This window comes from Misgurnus anguillicaudatus, chromosome 13 (genome assembly GCF_027580225.2).
Source record: "Misgurnus anguillicaudatus chromosome 13, ASM2758022v2, whole genome shotgun sequence".
Taxonomy (NCBI): Eukaryota; Metazoa; Chordata; class Actinopteri; order Cypriniformes; family Cobitidae; genus Misgurnus; species Misgurnus anguillicaudatus.
Window position 1 is genome coordinate 28441854 of NC_073349.2, and position 18823 is coordinate 28460676.

The 18823-nt window shown below is 37.5% G+C and overlaps 1 protein-coding gene across 1 annotated transcript; it reads right to left on the reverse strand.

Annotated features, from left to right (window-relative positions):
• Positions 1 to 55: 55 nt before the first annotated feature.
• Positions 56 to 11633, reverse strand: LOC129430943 (uncharacterized). The gene is made up of 4 exons (XM_055188595.2): positions 10646 to 11633; positions 6102 to 6146; positions 4406 to 4571; positions 56 to 2984 (listed from the first exon to the last, which is right to left on the reverse strand). The coding sequence occupies exons 1-4, from the start codon at positions 11591 to 11593 to the stop codon at positions 1903 to 1905; spliced, it is 2241 nt and encodes a 746-aa protein (XP_055044570.2). The 5' UTR covers positions 11594 to 11633; the 3' UTR covers positions 56 to 1902.
• Between the last annotated feature and the right edge of the window lie 7190 nt (positions 11634 to 18823).

Genomic DNA, 18823 nt, shown 5'->3' on the forward strand with positions numbered 1-18823 from the left:
CAGTATATCGTAATACCTTAGTAACTTAGAAGAGTCAATAATAATACAGAGCAAATTAGAATGAATGCAAACGTAAAAATTTATTAACCAGGTGGGAAAAACATAATTCAGAAGCCGATTTACAATCCGATTCAAATATACGATCAAAGATACAGCATCATGGGGGTTTCTTTCTGCATATAGAAAATCCCACCTAAATCTTTTAACATTTTGCTTAAATATCCAGAGAACAAAGCATTGTGATAATAATATACTGATTGGTTCTTGCAAACCCAGGGGTGTTGCCTAATATACATACAGTGGGTGATTGGTCAACATGTCTAAGGTAGAAGGTGTCTCCCAACATTAGGATAAGTTTACTTATTTTATTGTCACTCTTTAACATTTAATTATTTTGTTATATTAATAAACCAAATTGTAACACTTACATTGAAACCATTCATAATTCATATGACACCAAACAAGACCAGTTTCAGATACTTTGTGTATGCAGAATGTAGCATCCCATATACAGTTTGCTTTGAGAAATTGAGGAGAGTGGGACGAGAAAGTGCGGTAGGGTGTGACTCTTCTTTCCCCAAACCATAGGGTCTTGGGGGGTAGATGTAAATTTAATTAGATCTTTTAGATCCTCTGTGTCATAACAAAGAGTGATTGTCTTTGAGGTAGATATGAGCTTGATGAGATTTTTTTAGTTTCTTACCAGAATGTAGTTTTTTTGATAAACGGTTCCCTGTGGATTCAGCCAGTTTTACGAATACCTTTTGTCAGGGTTTGGCATCACCTTACACGCGCAGTAGAGAGAAAAGTCATGCCCTGAATAGGGCTGTGACAGTATTTTACCACAGCGGTGGTAATGCACCAATAAACGGCAGTGGTCATAGAATGTGTGTGGAGAGGGGATCAGATATATGTTTATAAGCAAACGTGCGTGTTTATAAGCACCGATATCTTTTCCACCTGTGGGTGCTCTTCAGAACTGCAAGCTTAGGTTACTTGGCAACACAGGAGCTCTAAAGTGCCCAAACTCTTTGAAGAGGATGAAAGCAGCAATGGTTTAGATCCTATCTGTCCAATAGATCCTTCAGGGTGTAATGGAGGGCCACGTTGTCCACAGCCCACCAGATGCTCACTGGGGTTCCTCAGGGATCAGTGCTTGGGCCACTACTTTTCTCCATCTACACAACATCCTTGAGACCTATCATACAAGCACATGGCTTCTCCTACCACTGCTATCTTCTTCTTATGGAGCATGCTGCACAACTCCTGATCAAGGCGCTGGTAATCTCTAGGTTTGACTACTGCAATGCTCTCCTTGCTGGCCTTCCTGCACAGATCATCAAACCACTCCAACAGCCCGACTCGTCTTCCAAGAGACCAAAAGGGCTCATGTAACGCTGCTCTTCATCTCTTCTAACTCTCTTTCTCCCTTAACAGGTATTGTTTCGGAATTGTAAAAACTTGTAACTTGGTATTAGCACCTCTTGTATTATTGCCTCCTTATGACAAATCACTTGATTGTTTCCTTATCTTTGTAAGTCGCTTTGGATAAAAGCATCTGCTAAATGCCTAAATTTAAATTTAAAATGTGAAGCAATTGAGACTTTGCACTGTGCCACCGCAGTGGAGAAAATGGTTAGGACAACTGGTTTTCTTCTGGTCACATATCTCCCTGTGATACGAATTTGCAGGACAGAGTTCACCAGACTTGAACTTTGGTATGCAGAAAAATGCTGGGATTAAGCCAAGCAGAAGTATTTGGTGATCCTTGCCATATAATAATATATAACACTTGCCAATAGCATTCAGTTAATATCATTATCTCATAATTGATGGAGGTGGCATTTGGTGGCTTTTGTATCTGAACTCTTTAAATGTGCAAGTCAGGAGAGTAGGGGCTTTTTAAAGCTTTTCTCCAGTGTGAATTCTCATGTGGCTTTTGAGATGGGCCTGACGAATGAACCTCTTTACACACTGCTTACATTTGTAAGGTTTTTCTCCAGTGTGAATTCTCATGTGCCTCTTGAGATCACACTTACGAATGAAGCTCTTTCCACACTGATCACATCTGTATGGCTTTTCTCCAGTATGAATTCCCATGTGCCTCTTGAGATGGGTTTTACGAAGGAAGCTCTTTCCACACTGATCGCATCTGTGAGGTTTTTCTCCAGTGTGAATTTTCATGTGTCGGTTGAGATCACACTTCCGAATGAAGCTCTTTCCACACTGATCACATCTGTATGGCTTTTCTCCAGTGTGAATTCTTATGTGCCTGTTGAGATGGAACTTACGTAAGAAGCTCTTTTCACACTGATCGCATCTGTAAGGCTTTTCTCCAGTGTCAATACTCATGTGCCCATTAAGATCAAACTTACCAATGGCGCTCTTTTCACACTGATCACTCTTTTCTCTAGTGTGAATTTGCATGTGCTGATTAAGGTGCCATGTACCCCTGAAGCTCTTTCCACACTGATCACATCTATAAGGTTTTTCTCCAGTGTGAATTTTCATGTGCTTATTCAGGTCAGGCTTGCGAATGAAGGTTCCTCCACACAGATCACAGCTGTAAGGTTTTTCTCCAGTGTGGCCTCTTGAGTGGTCATTAAGGTGCCATTTATTTTTAAAACTCTTTCCACACTGATCACATCTGTAAGGCTTTTCTACAGTGTGGATTCTCATGTGCCCATTAAGGTCAGACCTACGAATGAAGTTCTTTCCACACTGATCACATCTGTAAGGCTCTTTTCTAGTGTGAATTTTCATGTGCTGATTAAGATAACAGTTCTTAGTGAAGGTCTTTCCGCACTGAGGGCACATAAGAGCATCTTTGACTGTCGCCTTTTGCTTTTGTGACAAATTCCTCAAAGTACTCAAGCAGCTCAGAGATTCTTCATTGGGTATTAAATGATGAGATTTCTCCTCCATTTCATTGAGTTGTGAAATTTCCTCCTTTACCGCTTTCTGATCTAAAATGAACAGAGAAAATCATTATGAAGAATTTGACAGTAAAAAATGCACTAAGAAATTCTGCAACTATAATTGTGTTTAAAAGGCAGATAAAGGGCAGATAGAAGGTGTAATATTTAGGTTTACCAAGAGAGGTCTACAGAGAGTGAAAAGTAATATACAGGTGCTGGTCATTTAATTAGAATATCATCAAAAAGTTGATTTATTTCACTAATTCCATTCAAAAAGTGACACTTGTATATTATATTCATTCAATACACACAGACTGATATATATCAAATGTTTATTCCTTTTATTTTTATGATTATAACTGACAACTAAGGAAAATCCCAAATTCAGTATCTCAGACAATTAGAATATTGTGAAAAGCTTCAATTTTCAAGACACCTGGGCTGCGTTCAGCCCCGACAAAACGTTGCACAACGTTTATTAAACAGAAACGGTGATGCGTTGAACGCCCTGTTGTGATGACGCAAGAGTTGCAACTACGGTAGCTGAGAGGCCATTCTTTGTATTCTTTGTAAAATGTTTCTGAAGCCTGGTGAAATCGTAATAAATGTGTGTTTAATACTGTAAAATATCGTTGATGTTACAGTCACTGACCTGGCCGTCCGGAGTGGGGGACGGCATTCCAACTTGGGCCCATTGGGGGAGCTGTCTCTTTACTACCGCGTGGTTTTATACATCTTGCCGCTGATTGGGCTGACATTTCTGACACACCCACCAAACAAGAGAAAACGCTTCCAAAACCTGTTGCATTCCGTTGCACACCGTTTCAAGGAAACATGTCGTTCAACCCGGAAACCGTAGCAAAACGTTGCGCACCGGTGTGAGATTGAACGTGCCCCTGGTGCCACACTCTTATCATCTAATTAACTCAAAACACCTGCAAAGGCATTTAAATAGTCTCTCAGTCTAATTCTGTAGGCTCAGTTCAAAAGACGACCACTGACACATTGCACAAAGAGGGCAAGACAACAAAAGGTCATTGCAACAAAGCTGGCTGTTCACAAAGCTCTGTGTTAAAGCGCATTAATAGAGAGGCGAAGGGAAGAAAAATATGTGGTAGAAAAAAAGTGTACAAGCATTAGGAATAACCGCACCCTGGAGAGGATTGTGAAACAAACCCCGTTTAAAAATGTTGGGGATTTAAAAAGAGTGGACTGCAGCCGGAGTCAATGCTTCAATAACCACTACGCACAGACGTATCAAGACCTGGGTTTCAGCTGTCGGATTCCTTGTATCAAGCCACTCTTGAAGAACAGACATTGTCTAACAACACTTTGGGTTTAACAATAAAATGTTTACATATAAAACAGTTGTAAGCACCGTGGGCCCTTTGTATACATGGGTGAAGTACTTTTTAATGTGAGTGTATAAACATGTTTATCAACCACCACCAAAGACTAATATTGATTCAGGAAAACCCTGTGCATACCTGAATAAATCAAATCACCTTCATCTGCTTCTGTGTCTTCTTGTTTCACTTCTATCCCACAGTCCAGCAGATTCACTGATGTCTTCTGGTCTTCATTACAGACAGAAACCAAAAGATCTGTAGATGTTTGATCAGTAAAGCCACAGAGAGAGACACCAGATACATCCTGAAAATAACATTGAAACAAAAAGAGAATAAAATACAGAGCTTTGATACATTTAAAATAATGTGAAGGTCAATGTAACATTCATACATAAAGAAATGAAACCAAATGACAAAAGTTTTATATTTGAAAGATCTACTCAGTAGTAAATTAAAACAAAAACACTTTCATCTACACTTGTATTTGAAAAACTGTGAATCAAATGTTTACTACGTACAGCACGAAGTTAAATACCGCGAGTAATCTAGAGTGAGTAACGGGATGCCCCGCGTTTGGTGTGTACGTAGCATAAAACATTGGTCCAGTGACTGTTTAAACAGGTTGTGATGATGATGTACTTTCACTATAGGATCCACACTGTGTCATTTACTGAGATTTCAAAACTGAACACACCAACCTCAATTATGATGACAAAGAGTGTTTAAGGGTTTTAAAGAAAAAAAAAAAGAGTTATTTTGTGTATTTGGTGAAAAATAATGTATTTGCATGGTTTATGGTTAAAAAAAAAACATTTTCCTCATAGCACACATTATTGTTGCTCCCCTATGCCCCACCTTTCTGAAACATGTTAATTTCCACAAAAGCTTTTCATTCTGTCTAGAGACAGAGCGCAGTTATGCTAATTTGAAAACCACACCCACCGGGAGGGAAAACAATCCAACGTCTCCACTGACTTTGTATTACGTGAAGCTGCCCTCCTTGTCACTTCTGGCTTATAACAAAAAACAGAACAATGCCCAAAAGCCGCCGCGTGAAAAGGTGCACAGCCAACAAGCTCAAAAAACCCAGAAATAAGCTTTTATAAGCTGTCGACCCCAGAAAAAAAGCGTTCAAAGACACAAAAGTGGATTGCCGACTACGTTTCCCTCCAGTGGGCATAGTTCCACTAATAATAGTGGTACAATGAAAAGTTGCTTGTATCCACTTTTGTGTCTTTAAACGCTCGTTTTTTGGGGGGTTGACGGCTTTAAAAAAAAAACTGTATTTCTGGATTTTTTGGCTTGTTAGCTGTACATCCTGTCACACAGCAGCTTTTGGACATTATTCTGCTTTTTGTTATAAGCCCGTAATGACAAGGAGGCGGCCTCTCGCAATACAAAGTCAATGGAGATGGTTGGATTCTTTCTCCCCCCGGTGGGTGTGGTTTTCAGATTATGACGCGTTGCGCTCCAAATGGCATCTATTCAGTGCATTGTAACTGGCTAAATACCTCAAACAAGTGATGGAAATATAGGGCTCCTTACCAACAGGAGTTTATATCATCTTTACTACCCCATCAATACAAGCCTGAATCTCATCCAGAAAATGAAGATGATCTGATCAACTTTGCCAGTATGGCGTGACACACTTACACACCAAAAAAAAAAAAAAAATTAAAATCATGAAAATAGGGGCTCTTTAACTTATACAAACCTTTGTGTTGAGTTCATCTCTCTGTCTGAGCTTTGACTCCAGTAACGCCACCTCTTTCTTCAGCTGAGAGATTTCTGTCATCAAATCATCAATATCCAGCATGGACAGATCAGTTCCTACTGATTTACTGCACATCACATCCATCTGATCTCTCATGATGAACATCTGAACACAAACACATCAACATTATAATATTCACACAAAAACATCATTTTAAAGGATTATAAACGACTGGAACTTTGTTAAATCAAGAAACAAAACCTTCCTGACTACAGAAATAACTCTGAAAATTCTGCCTGGTGAAAAAAATCAACTGTAGTTTACATTAAACGAGAATAAAACTCTGTTCACCACAAAGATAACAAAAACAATATTCACACACAAATAAAAGGAAAACACACACAAGACAACACTTACTACTGCTCGTAAGTTTCTCTTCTTCTTCTTCTTCTGTCGTTTTATGTAACACACGGCGAGTTTGCGCCATCTGTTGGACGGGAGCGTGACGCAACAGCTGCTTGACAACAGTCATTTACCATAGTTACACACACATCTCTACGATTTACCACAGTTATTTATCATAATGGGGGCAACTAAGAGAAATATCCAACACTGTATTTATTAGTTTAAAGGAGAAACCGTTGACAGTTTTTGTTTTACAAATTCGTTAAAAGTTCAGTCAAGTGAATAATTCAAGAGCTCAGCATTTACAGAAAATTAATGAGCAATCTGCACGTGCATGTCAACAGCACAAAATGTTTAATATACAAGTAAGGTGCTTAAAGGAACAATGTGTAGTTTATTAATTACTTTATTAGTCAAAATCAATGTCTTTATTTTGTTTAAAAGATAAATCTTTGACAGTTTTTGCTTTACAAATTCGTTAAAAGTTCAGTCAAGTGAATAATTCAGCAAGAGCACTGGATTTACAGAAAATTCATGAGCAATCTGCACATGCATGACAACAGCACAAAACGTTTTAATAAACAAAAACTGTGCTTAAAGGGACAATGTGCAGTTGAAGTACTTTATTAATCAAAAGCAATGTCTTTATTCATAAATATGTCCTTATTGGTGTCAAATGACCTCTGCCAATGATCTGACTTTTCTTTGTAAGTTTAGAATTTCTTCTCTTTATTTACATTGAACAGGTCCAATGAGGCTTCCATGTTGTTCCGTCATATTGAAAAACTATAATAGCAGAGAGGGACAAAAAGCATAGCCTACCGCAACGCGTTTTCTGTCAGAGCCAACGTCACGTAAACAAGCTGAAACGGACAACGAGATCAGTCAGCTAGGTGTCTTTAAGTACATTCACATTATAAGCGACATAACTTCGCTAGTTTGTTCTCATTGGTAATCGCTCCCAAAAGTCGCTCATAATTTGCATAAAGTTAAACATTTCTCAACTTTGTCCCAACACTGGACACACCCCATCCAGTCGCAAACGGTCACTGTCGCTTGTGTCGGCAAGCTTACATTGAAGTCAAGAGATTGCGTTGCTCTGCTACTGCTAGTCGCTGCTAGTCAATAAGGCGGTTTCCCAGACAGGGATTAGACTAGTCCTAGACTAAAACATTTTTTAAAACCTGTCCAAACTGAAAACAACTTGCACTGACACATCTTAAATACATCAGTGCGCTTTGTTTTGCCTCAAAATGCACACTAGTAATGTTTTTAGAAAATGCATGTTTGTTAAAACTAGTTATATTCCTTAATAAAACTAAGGCCTAGTCCTAAATTAAACTAATCCCTGTCCGGGAACCCGCCCCTAAAAGTTTTGTCGTCGTGGTTGTGACTCTCATTCTCCTCTTCTTCGTCATCCTCCTCCTCACCTAGCACCCACCGATCCACTTCCTCTCTCTCCTCTCGCTCTACCTCTCCCTACCGTTGGATCAACTGATGATATCTAACAATACAGGTACAACGAAAATCTATCACTAATAATTAATAGAGTTAATTCTATTTACGGTTTGTGAATTATACTGTAACATTCATTTTTTTCGTTGTGTGTAAAGTTGCAGTCTGTTTCAAATAACGAACCTCATCACCAGAAAGAAAACTCTATGAAGTGCTATGGAATACATGTTGTCATAGCTTCTTGGATTTAGTGATTGATTGTACTTTATTCTCCTTTGTCAATGTCAACATTCAAGTTGGATCTCAGCTTTATTGTACAATAATTTAAACAAAGCAGTTGATATGCCATAGTGACAGCAATACATTCAAGTGAATCAAATCTCCAGAGTACAAATAACACCATTAACTTTACACACAAAATTTCAAACAGAAAGACTTTTACATGACTTCATATAATAATAGCATATGTCTGAATCATTAAAAAATTAACTTTACAAGATGATCCTACACAAACTTCGTATTCATTGGCCCCTACTTGCCCAGCACTTTATCACATTTGTTGTCACATATTTTACAATGTTTTCATAACGTCAAGCAATATGAGGCGCGAAAGTTGACAAAAGTAAAGCGAATGCTGCAAGAGAGAGGGAATGTGCGTGAGAAAGGACAAGCGTCCGCGAGAGGGATTGAAAGTGCGTGAGAGAGAGCAAATGTGTGCGCGAGAGAGAGACAATGTGCGAGAGAGAGTCAGGGAAAGCCTGAAACTTGTGCTGGAGCGTAATTTCATGCAATCCTCAGTTTTTTATGTGAATTCATTGCAACAGAGATTTTTACTGAACTGAGCGCTTCTGTGATATTTCATGTTTATATGTGATTTTATGTTGGGTCAGAGGTAAGTTTGTTGGCTAATGATGATTTTCTACAAGACCATGCCGTGATTATGAGCTGGTGTTATTTCTTAGGTTAATTTCTGGTTAATGAGTACAAGAGCACACAAACTCTGTCTCTTTCACGCACTTTGTCTCTCTCTCTCTCTCTCGGCATTCACTTCACATTTGTCCACAACCGCGCCTCATAAAACAATGCTTAGGTTACTTAGCAACAGCAGACGGGTGATTCTCACGAAAACTTGGTTTTAAAAATGTCAAGCATGAAAATGTAAAAATTGCTTAAATTTACTTTTTTCCCCACCAGACATTGAAAAACAAAGTCTGGAGTAAATGGGAACATTAATTTAAAAACTTTTACTTATCATTTAACACTTTTTGTAACATAATTTAAAAATTAGTCCTAAAAAATCTCATTACCGCAACAGTCAGAAAACATCATCACTGACATATTTTCAAAATGACATGACAAACCTGAAAGTACATAATTTGGAGATTCTGCACATGCATTTAAAATCAAAGTATTATGCTTCTATTAATTAAATTAACATTTAATAAGCATCTGTTGCGGTAATGACAATCAAAATGTCGTGTAAGCATTCTGACAAGACAATATTTCAAATTAACTGTAAAAAATTATCTTACCTGGTAGCCATCTTGAAGTAACTGGTCCATGTGCTTTGTCACTCAAAATCCAACTTTATTAAAATTCTGTATGTGTGCTTAAACTGTTCTCAAAAAGTGTTGCGGAGGATGAGAACATCAGGCATGGACACATCATTTTCCTAATTTTTCTTCATTATTATAATACATGAATATTCAGTAAATATTTTTTCTGTCATCTAAAGTAGTCTAGCAAAACATCCATTTATTTTTTTTCTTAATATTTTTGTGTTAATTTGATTAAATTACAACATAACGCATGTTCAAACACAGCCGGACACATTGCGGTAATGAGAATTTCAGCAGAAAATGAGATAAAATTTCCAATTATAAATTCTTATGTTGAAATCACACATTGTGCAAGGTAGAACACAGTATTGTGTTAATTCTGATGCTTTTTAATGTTACTATATTACACATTTTAAAGCTAAAATCATTAGTGCCGTGGTGTTTCAATGGTTTCGTGAGAATCACCCAGACGCTCTGGAGCGTCCAAGCGCTTTGAAGAGGATGAAAGCAGAGCGGTCACGTTTTACGCAACGCGAAATGTGACGCAATTGAGACTATGTGTTTGGGTATTTCTTGTAGCACTTCCATCCATGAAACAACACACTGTTCAGGTGAGAAATCTTTTCCGGGTTTCCAACCATGCTGAAAACATGTTCTGATACCTTGACCAAAAGAGAATATCTTGCCTCATTGTTCTGACCCCAAGCCAGCCGGTCATCACTGATATCAGTTGCCTCCCCTTGCAAATAGTGCACTAACTCGGAGTATGCTGGCCGTTTGCGTTCACGCGAACTTGAAGAACTCTCGCTGGGCGAGATTGTACTTTATATTTTTCATAGTTTGTGACGTGCAAACCACAGCGAATCGCACTTAACCACCATGATGGTTATGACAACCGTCCCATCCCCAGCCGTGACATACCGGTTATCGCCACGTGATACGAATTTGCAGAACAGGGTTCACAAGACTTGAACCTTTAGTTAGCGGGCGGACAATTTGCAAATGTGTAACATGTCCATATCGTCATCTAACTGTTGAACTACAAACCCAGTTTTCCATTTTATCAGACTCTTAATGGATTCTGCCAACAAACTGTATTTTCTGAATAGCCTGAGGCTGAGAATTAGCCAAGTAGAAGCCCGAAGTATTTGATAAATGTATAATAGTTGCCAAGAGCATTCGGTTAATATCATTATCTCATAATTGATGGAGGTGGCATTTGCATCTGAACTCTTCAGCTTTTTAAAGCTTTTCTCCAGTGTGAATTCTCATGTGCCTTTTGAGATGGAACATACGAATGAAGCTCTTTTCACACTGATCACATCTGTAAGGTTTATCTCCAGTGTGAATTCTCATGTGCCAGTTGAGATCAGACTTACGAATAAAAGTCTTTCCACACTGATCGCATCTGTATGGCTTTTCTCCAGTGTGAATCCTCATATGATTGTTGAGATGGGCATTACGAATGAAGCTCTTTCCACACTGATCACATCTGTATGGCTTTTCTCCAGTGTGAATTCTCATATGATTGTTGAGATGGGACTTAAAAATGAAGTTCTTTCCACACTGATCACATCTGTAAGGTTTTTCTCCAGTGTGAATACTCATGTGATTGTTGAGATCAAACGTACCAACGACGCTCATTTCACACTGATCACTCTCTTTTCTAGTGTGAGTTTTCATGTGGTGTTTAAGGTTCCACGTACCCCTGAAGCGCTTTCCACACTGATCACATCTATAAGGTTTTTCTCCAGTGTGAATTTTCATGTGCCTATTCAGGTCAGGCTTGCGAATGAAGGTTCTTCCGCACTGATCACAGCTGTAAGGTTTTTTTCCAGTGTGGGCTTTTTTGTGCTCATTAAGGTGCCATTTATTCTTAAAACTCTTTCCACACTGATTACATGTGTGAGGCTTTTCTACAGTGTGGACTCTCATGTGCCCATTAAGGTCAGACTCAGGAATGAAGCTATTTTCACACTGATCACATCTGTAAGGCTCTTTTCTAGTGGGAATTTGCATGTGCTGATTAAGATGACCTTTCTTAGTGAAGGTCTTTCCACACTGAAGGCAAATAAGATCATCATTGGCTGTTGCTTTTTGGTTGTTGTTCCTTTTAGGTGACAAATTCCGCTCAGTAATCGAGCAGCTCAGAGATTCTTCCTTGGGTATCAAATGATGAGGATTCTGCTCCATTTCATTGAGTTGTGAAATTTACTCCTTTACTGCTTTCTGATCTAAAATGAACAGAGAAAATCATTATGAAGAATTTGACAGTAAAAAATGCACTGAGAACTATAATTGTGTTTGTGTTTTTTTTGTCATTACTGGTTAAACATTAGAGGCAGAGGGTCTGAGGGAGTTTTGGGGCCTTGGAGACAGGGTTGCCAGATCCAAGAAAAATTTCCAGCCCAATGACAACTTAAAACCCGCCCAAAAGGAATGAAAACTAGCCCAATTTTTACATTTGTCCAATCACAGTGGAAAACTCCGGGATTACAACCCGGAGGCCCTAAAATAAACTCTTACTATTGCTTTTAATGTACTTTCCATGCAGATGAAAATTTTCTTAATGCACTTAAGGTGCTCTATTTTCACAAACTATTCTGTTCTAAACAAAAAAAAAATCTACTTTAGTACTTCTTAAGATTATCTTAAGTACATCTAAGTGTACCCAACCGTGCCATTTTGAGACAGTATGAACTCTGCCCTTTTAACATACTATCTACGTATTTAAAATGTTCTATTTAACTTGAAAAGATCATACAAAGATGGGTTCACGACACGTGGTCTGTAAATATCCTCTCAGTATAGACGTAACTCCTTACGTAAGGTAATTTCTTGTTTCTGACATGATATTAAGAGCAAAACGCCCCCTTCCACTCACTTTTCCACTGACTTCCTAACGCTGCAGCTGTCATTGGGTTGACATGAATTGCTTATGGGATTAATGCACATTAGGAAAACAAAGAACGTTCATTTAATAAGTCTACAGATAAACATTTTCGTGGCCGCGGCACATTATAAAACTAGCACAAAAAACCGCAACCAGCAGCTGTATTTTTAAAATTTTTCCAGCAACTGCATTTTCAAAATAGCCCAATTGTGCGGGAAAACCGCAAACCTGGCAACACTGCTTGGAGAAGTTTTGACATGCTCCGAAATTTGGCCTTTTTTCAGTTGCTTAAAACATATTAATGGCTAATATCACAAATAGGGCTGCATAACGCCTAACGACTAATCGTTTGCAGAATTAAATATTTTGTTTACGTACAACAAATTATGTATATATAAATTACACACACATTCATGTATAATTTTAAGAAAAAAATATCTTTGTATATTAGGTATTTATATTTATATAAATGTTTATACACATGTAAATATGTCTTAAATATCGAAATGCTTGTGAGTGTATTTACATATACATAATTATTAAACACAGTACACACACATTTAAACAAAATCTTTTATTCTGCATCCAACGCTATATTTAGCAGAAACTGTGCTACAATAATATGTATGTAACATGTATGTACACATATGTATTTTTAAGTAAATTATGTTTCTGCATGGTTAGTAAAAATATATATCTTAGAAGTTGCCAGGGAACAAACATTTGTTTACAAGAGTTTTGAGTACTGAATCTTGTAGAGTTAAGAATTTGCTACACATAAATGTAAAATCATTTTACACACTCATTCACATTAAACAATATGTAATAGACAATGTAGACAAAGGCAGCAAGTTGTTATCGCAGAAATCAGGACCCAACACGAAGCAGAGGGTCTTGTATCACACTGAAGGGGCTTATTTGCCAACAACAGTTAACAACCTGTGCCTGTACATTATCCCGCTTATTACACGGCTACCTCATAACTAAGGTAAGGAATATTAAATTTTGATTTTAAAAATTTTATTTGCTTATTTTTAATGAATGCAGACCTTCCACGAAGAAAACCCTTTTACTTTTGGTTTTAAGATCCGAAAGTAAAGAAAAAACTATTTGATTTAATCATTTGTAAATGTAATTTAGTTAATTAAATTAGGTTTAAATAGGGAAGGAATGATATACCAAACTAGTTGTAATAATCATGTCTACCAAGAGAGGTCTACTGAGGCTGACAAGTAATATCTATGTCTGATAAAAGCATGACCTTTATATAATGTGTAGGAGGATGTAAAATTATTCACAAAGACCACTGTTTTTCTAACTATACTTTGGGTTTAACAATTAAGTGTTTTAAGCACTGTGGGCCCTTTGTACAAATGAGTTAGGTACTTTATAATGTGTGTGAGTGTATACATATGTTCATCAACCACCACCAAAGACTAATGTTGATTCAGGAAAAAACTTGTACATACCTGAATAAATCAAAATCAAATCACCTTCATCTGCTTCTGTGTCTTCTTGTTTCACTTCTATCCCACAGTCCAGCAGATTCACTGATGTCTTCTGGTCTTCATTACAGACAGAAACCAGAAGATCTGTAGATGTTTGATCAGTAAAGCCACAGAGAGAGACACCAGATACATCCTGGAAATAACATTAAAACAAACAGGTTGTGATGATGTACTTTCACTATAGGATCAACACTAAACACACAAACCTCAATCATGATGACAAAGAGTGTTTAAGTGTTTTAATTTATACAAACCTTTGTGTTCAGTTCATCTCTCTGTCTGAGCTTTGACTCCAGTAACGCCACCTCTTTCTTCAGCTGAGAGATTTCTGTCATCAAATCATCAATATCCAGCATGGACAGATCAGTTCCTACTGATTTACAGCACATCACATCCATCTGATCTCTCATGATGAACATCTGAACACAAACACATCACCATTATAATATTCACACAAAAACATCATTTCAATAGGATTATAAACGACTGCAGCTTTGTTAAATCAAGAAATAAAACATAACTGAGTACAGAAATACAATTCTAGAAAGTGTCTGGTAAAACACCCAGCAATTTACAGTAAGGGAGAATAACACTTAGTTTACCACAAAAAAGATAACACAAACATTATTCACAGACAAATAAAAAGCAAAAACAACACAACACGTACTACTACTGTTTTTGTGAGCTTCTCCTCTTCTTCATCATCTGTTGTTTTATTTAACACGCGGCGAGTTTGCGCCATCTGCTGGACGGGAGCGTGACGCAACAGCTGCTTGACAACAGTCATTTACCATAGTTACACACACCTCCCTACGATTTACCAGAGTTAGTAATCATAATGGGGACAACCATGAGAAAAATCCAACACTGTATTTATTTGTTTAAATGAGAAATCGTTGACAGTTTCTGTTTTACACATTCATAAAAAATTCTGTCAAGTGAACAATTCAAGAGCTCAGGATTTACAGAGAATTCATGTGCGATCTGCACGTGTATGTCAACAGCACAAAATGTTTTAATAAACAAGTACTGTGCTTAAAGGGAAACTTCACCCATTTGCATTAAGCTTTGTACCGTTAGAACCCCAGTCATGTTTTTGAATGGTCGTGCACCATTCCCTCAGTTTCCCCTGAGAGGGGAGAAATACTGATTTCAGTGAGGCACTTCCTTCTTTCAATGATGTAAAAATCGTCATTTTGCGTCATTGAAAGAAGGAAATCCTGTATCTCTATTGAGTGTGAAAGACTACAGACACTCATTCCTCATTTTTCCAAGGTGGGGGCTATGGGTGGGACCCACTCACGCTTCAGACCAATTACAGATAAGTGGGTGGGACTTACGAAAATATACGAACACAGACCGAAAAAAAACGACCAGCCGCCATCTTTATGCTAAGCTAAGCTAAACAGAAGTTGTGGAGCGAGCCAGAATTCATGTTACAATAACAGTGGAAGTTAATCAATATTACATGGAAGAGGGTGATTTTACAAGCGTGATGCTCTAATCCGCTGTTCATTGCACCTTTATGAGCCACAATACTGCAAAGAGCTGAGGCAGATGTAGGAACAGAAGCCCGAGGAGTAGGCCGGAGCCTGGGCGTCGGCTGGGTAGAGGAGCCCGGTGAAGAAGCAGCAACCATCGGCCTCTGCTGCGCAGAGAAGCTTGCCTGTTCTCTCGCTGTGTGGCTTCTTTATAACATTTCTGCATCAGATAAGGATATGGACGTTTGTTTGGTGAAGGTTTCTATGCAAGAGAGGAACTTTGCGCGCGTTTGGAACGTTTATTTCACGGACATGTTTCGGTTTACGAGCAGACGCGCTGCGGAGTATATAAGCTTGGACGGACTCGCGCCGTTTGCTTTCGGTTTAACATTTCTGGATCAGATAAGGATATGGACGTTTGTTTTGTGAATGTTTCTGGTCGCGTGCTTATTTCAAAGACGTGTTTCGGTTTACGAGCACAAGCTCCAAGAGCTGAGGCAGCGCGTATGTGGAGATATTATGCAGGGGACACGTTTGTGTGGAGGATGCATGGTAAAAACGGACGTCTGACTAAAGTGAGACAGGGGTAGCTGCAGCTTGGAGCAATGGGCGTGGCAGGAGGCAGGGGCGTGGCAGGAGGTAGGGGCGTTGTAAGAGGTTTCTCATTGGTCAAAGGAGCTTTCTCCTGGCAACTGCGTTGGCCAATCAGCCGTAACCATAGTTATACGTCATTTCCTTTAGCTAAAAAGAAATCGTAATTTTCTTTTGAAGGAAAGAAGATGGATATAATACATGTGCGATATAATTTGATGGTCTCTTTGCTTGACGTCTTTTCAGCTTCGGGGATTATTTAATTGTTGTTGACAGATACATGTTACAGTGAGAAAAATTAATGACTGCATTTGCATCGAAGACATCCGAGTCGGCGATTTATGTCGATGTCCCTTCTGTGCTCTCAGTGTTGTTAGACCTTGTGAATATCGCAAGATACAAAGCCATTTGCAAAGCCACAGATTTCGCGCGGTACGCCATGAAGGGGGTCACTGTGCGTTAAGATAGAGAGTTTGATGGCTTCTGTTCGAAGGAATGTGTTTTGAACACAAGAACACAAGCCTTTGATGACAACTTCAATTGTCGTTTCAAAAAAATATTGTAAAAATGACTGAATAAATGTTTTTTGGATAAAATGGTGTTTGTTTTGCTTAATTGATTAATGTCACTTAAAATAAGTTTATTAGACCGTTTTTACTTCATTTAATAATTATATGGTGAGTGTTTGATCAAACACGTATATGCCTTTATAGAGCCAAAAATTTACTGTACCATTTTTATAAAAATAACATTACTTTTAGATACATTTTTATCTTTAAAATAATAATTTGTTTTTTAATTATTTTTATTTTATTATTTAGTTCAAATACAGAAATTTCAAGTATAATGCAATAATAAATGATGAATACAAAGCATTGTAAATACAGCTCAAAATGTGTAAATCGGAGAATAACAAGTATAACATGAAAAATACAAATGAATACAAAAATAAAAGTTTATGAATCAAAGTAGTTATAGATATTTTCAAAAACTTTTTGTTTTGTGATCTCATGTTTGAAAGGGTTTCCAAGTATAATGCGAGGTCTTACAAAAGTCAATACAGGAGGGTTTCTTTTATTTGTGTATTATGCATATAAAACCTCGACAAAATAATTTAATTATATAATTATTTCCAGAAAAATATGGGTTTTGGAAACAAAGTAAAATGTCGTTCTAAATTCTAATACTGGGAATTTCTATTTTAGGAATACCTATTTTGAAGTCAGTCCAAAACGAAACAGAAAAGGGGCAATACAAAAATAAATATTTAATATCTTTAAGTGATGTTTTACAAAAAGTGCATTTATCACAAACATTATGAATGTTTTTAATGATTGATCCTAAAAAAGTTGCGGTGGTGATGACGTCATGTAACCCGCGATATACAGAAGGTGTCAAAGGTAACGTACTTTTGAATGTATTCTCAATATCATTATTGTTATTTTAACAGTGAAAGAAATGTATTTTGTATGGTGTTATATATGCAGCTAAATGTTGTGCTATATGAAGAGTTGCCATTAGGGGGCAACAGTGTTCTATATTAGAGTGAGTTCTGTACTGAATAAAGCAGTAAAAGAAGTGAGTGAATCAGCAAACAGTGTGTGAGTGTTGCTCTGTGTGTTACGATAAAATTGTTTATATACATACATACATCAGCAAGCAACATAATATATAGTGATTAAGTTTATGGTTCGCTTTTATGCGGATCAGGAAGCTTTTCGCGTCCAATTGAAAAGACCTTACGGCACGCCCCATTCCTCGTGGCACGCCCCATTTCTTTCCGACCTCTTGCCACGCCCATTGCTCCAGTCTGCAGTTACCTCTACTTGACTAAAGTGAGTGTTTATATTTTCTTTGTTATACTAACGTGGCATTTATGTACACAATAGCATATCTGAGCGGTGTTTTATATGTCTATATTGTGAGAGCAGTGAGGCCAATAATAACACAAATGTAATTACAGTAAACAAGAGACAAAAAGAAAATTGGTAAAACTAAATAAACATTTAAATTGCATACACTTTTTTTAAGTACTTGGAAAGACATTTGTACTGCGGATCTGAAACCGCACGTTACTGTTTGAATAAGACTTTGCTACACACCAGGCCAGAGTGTTATTGTGTGTACCACAATGTAACATCACGTTTAAAAGTAAATCATGATTGGTGTCAGTCAGACACAGTGGTGGTGGCTATTTTTTTTTGTTTTACTAACGTGGCATTTATGTACATAATAGCATGTCTGAGCCGTGTTCCGAGTAATGGGAGTGGCTTGCAGAGCTGTGCATTGTGGTGCATAGTGGCAGTTGTAGTTTTTCATACAAATGTGCTCTAAAGTCACATTTTGTCTTTTCTCTGTCAAATAGGCACAAAATTCTACATTTATGTTACATTTTGACTACAAATATGACTCACTTTCCATAAAGATTAATGTTCCTATCAGTGAAATGGCCCTTTAAAGGAACAATGTGTATTTTAAGTACTTTACTAACTTTAGTCAAAATCAATGTCTTTATTCATAAATATGTCCTCATTGGTGTCAAAAGAACTCTGCCAATGATCTGATTTCTTTGTAAGCTTAGAATTTCTTCTCTTTATTTACATTGAACAGGTAAATCCAAGGAGGCTTCCATGTCGTTCAATCATATTAAAAAACTATAATAGCAGTGAGGGACAAAAACCACTAGCCTACCGCAACGTTAAGTGCGGACCACGACAGCCGCTTGTTTATGTTGTTACTGCTGAAACCTAACGCCCACTTCAGTAACTGATGAGAGACGGATGACGTGAACGCCACTGCTTTGTTCTCATTGGTAGTCGCATTCATAATTTGCATAAAGTTAAACATTTCTTAAGGTTTTGTTAAAAATATATAATGTAAAATAAACTATTATAAGAATTTGATGATCTAGTGATTGATTGTATGTTATTCTACATTGTAAATGTCAACA

Coding starts and splice junctions, on each gene's coding strand:
- LOC129430943 (XM_055188595.2), bottom strand. CDS start 11,593: ATGGAGCAGAATCCTCATCATTTGATACCCAAGGAAGAATCTCTGAGC. Junction 6,147..10,645: donor TTCACACTGGAGAAAAGCTT/TAAAAAGCTGAA, acceptor GTTTGTGTTCAG/ATGTTCATCATGAGAGATCA. Junction 4,572..6,101: donor ATGTGATGTGCAGTAAATCA/GTAGGAACTGAT, acceptor TGTTATTTTCAG/GATGTATCTGGTGTCTCTCT.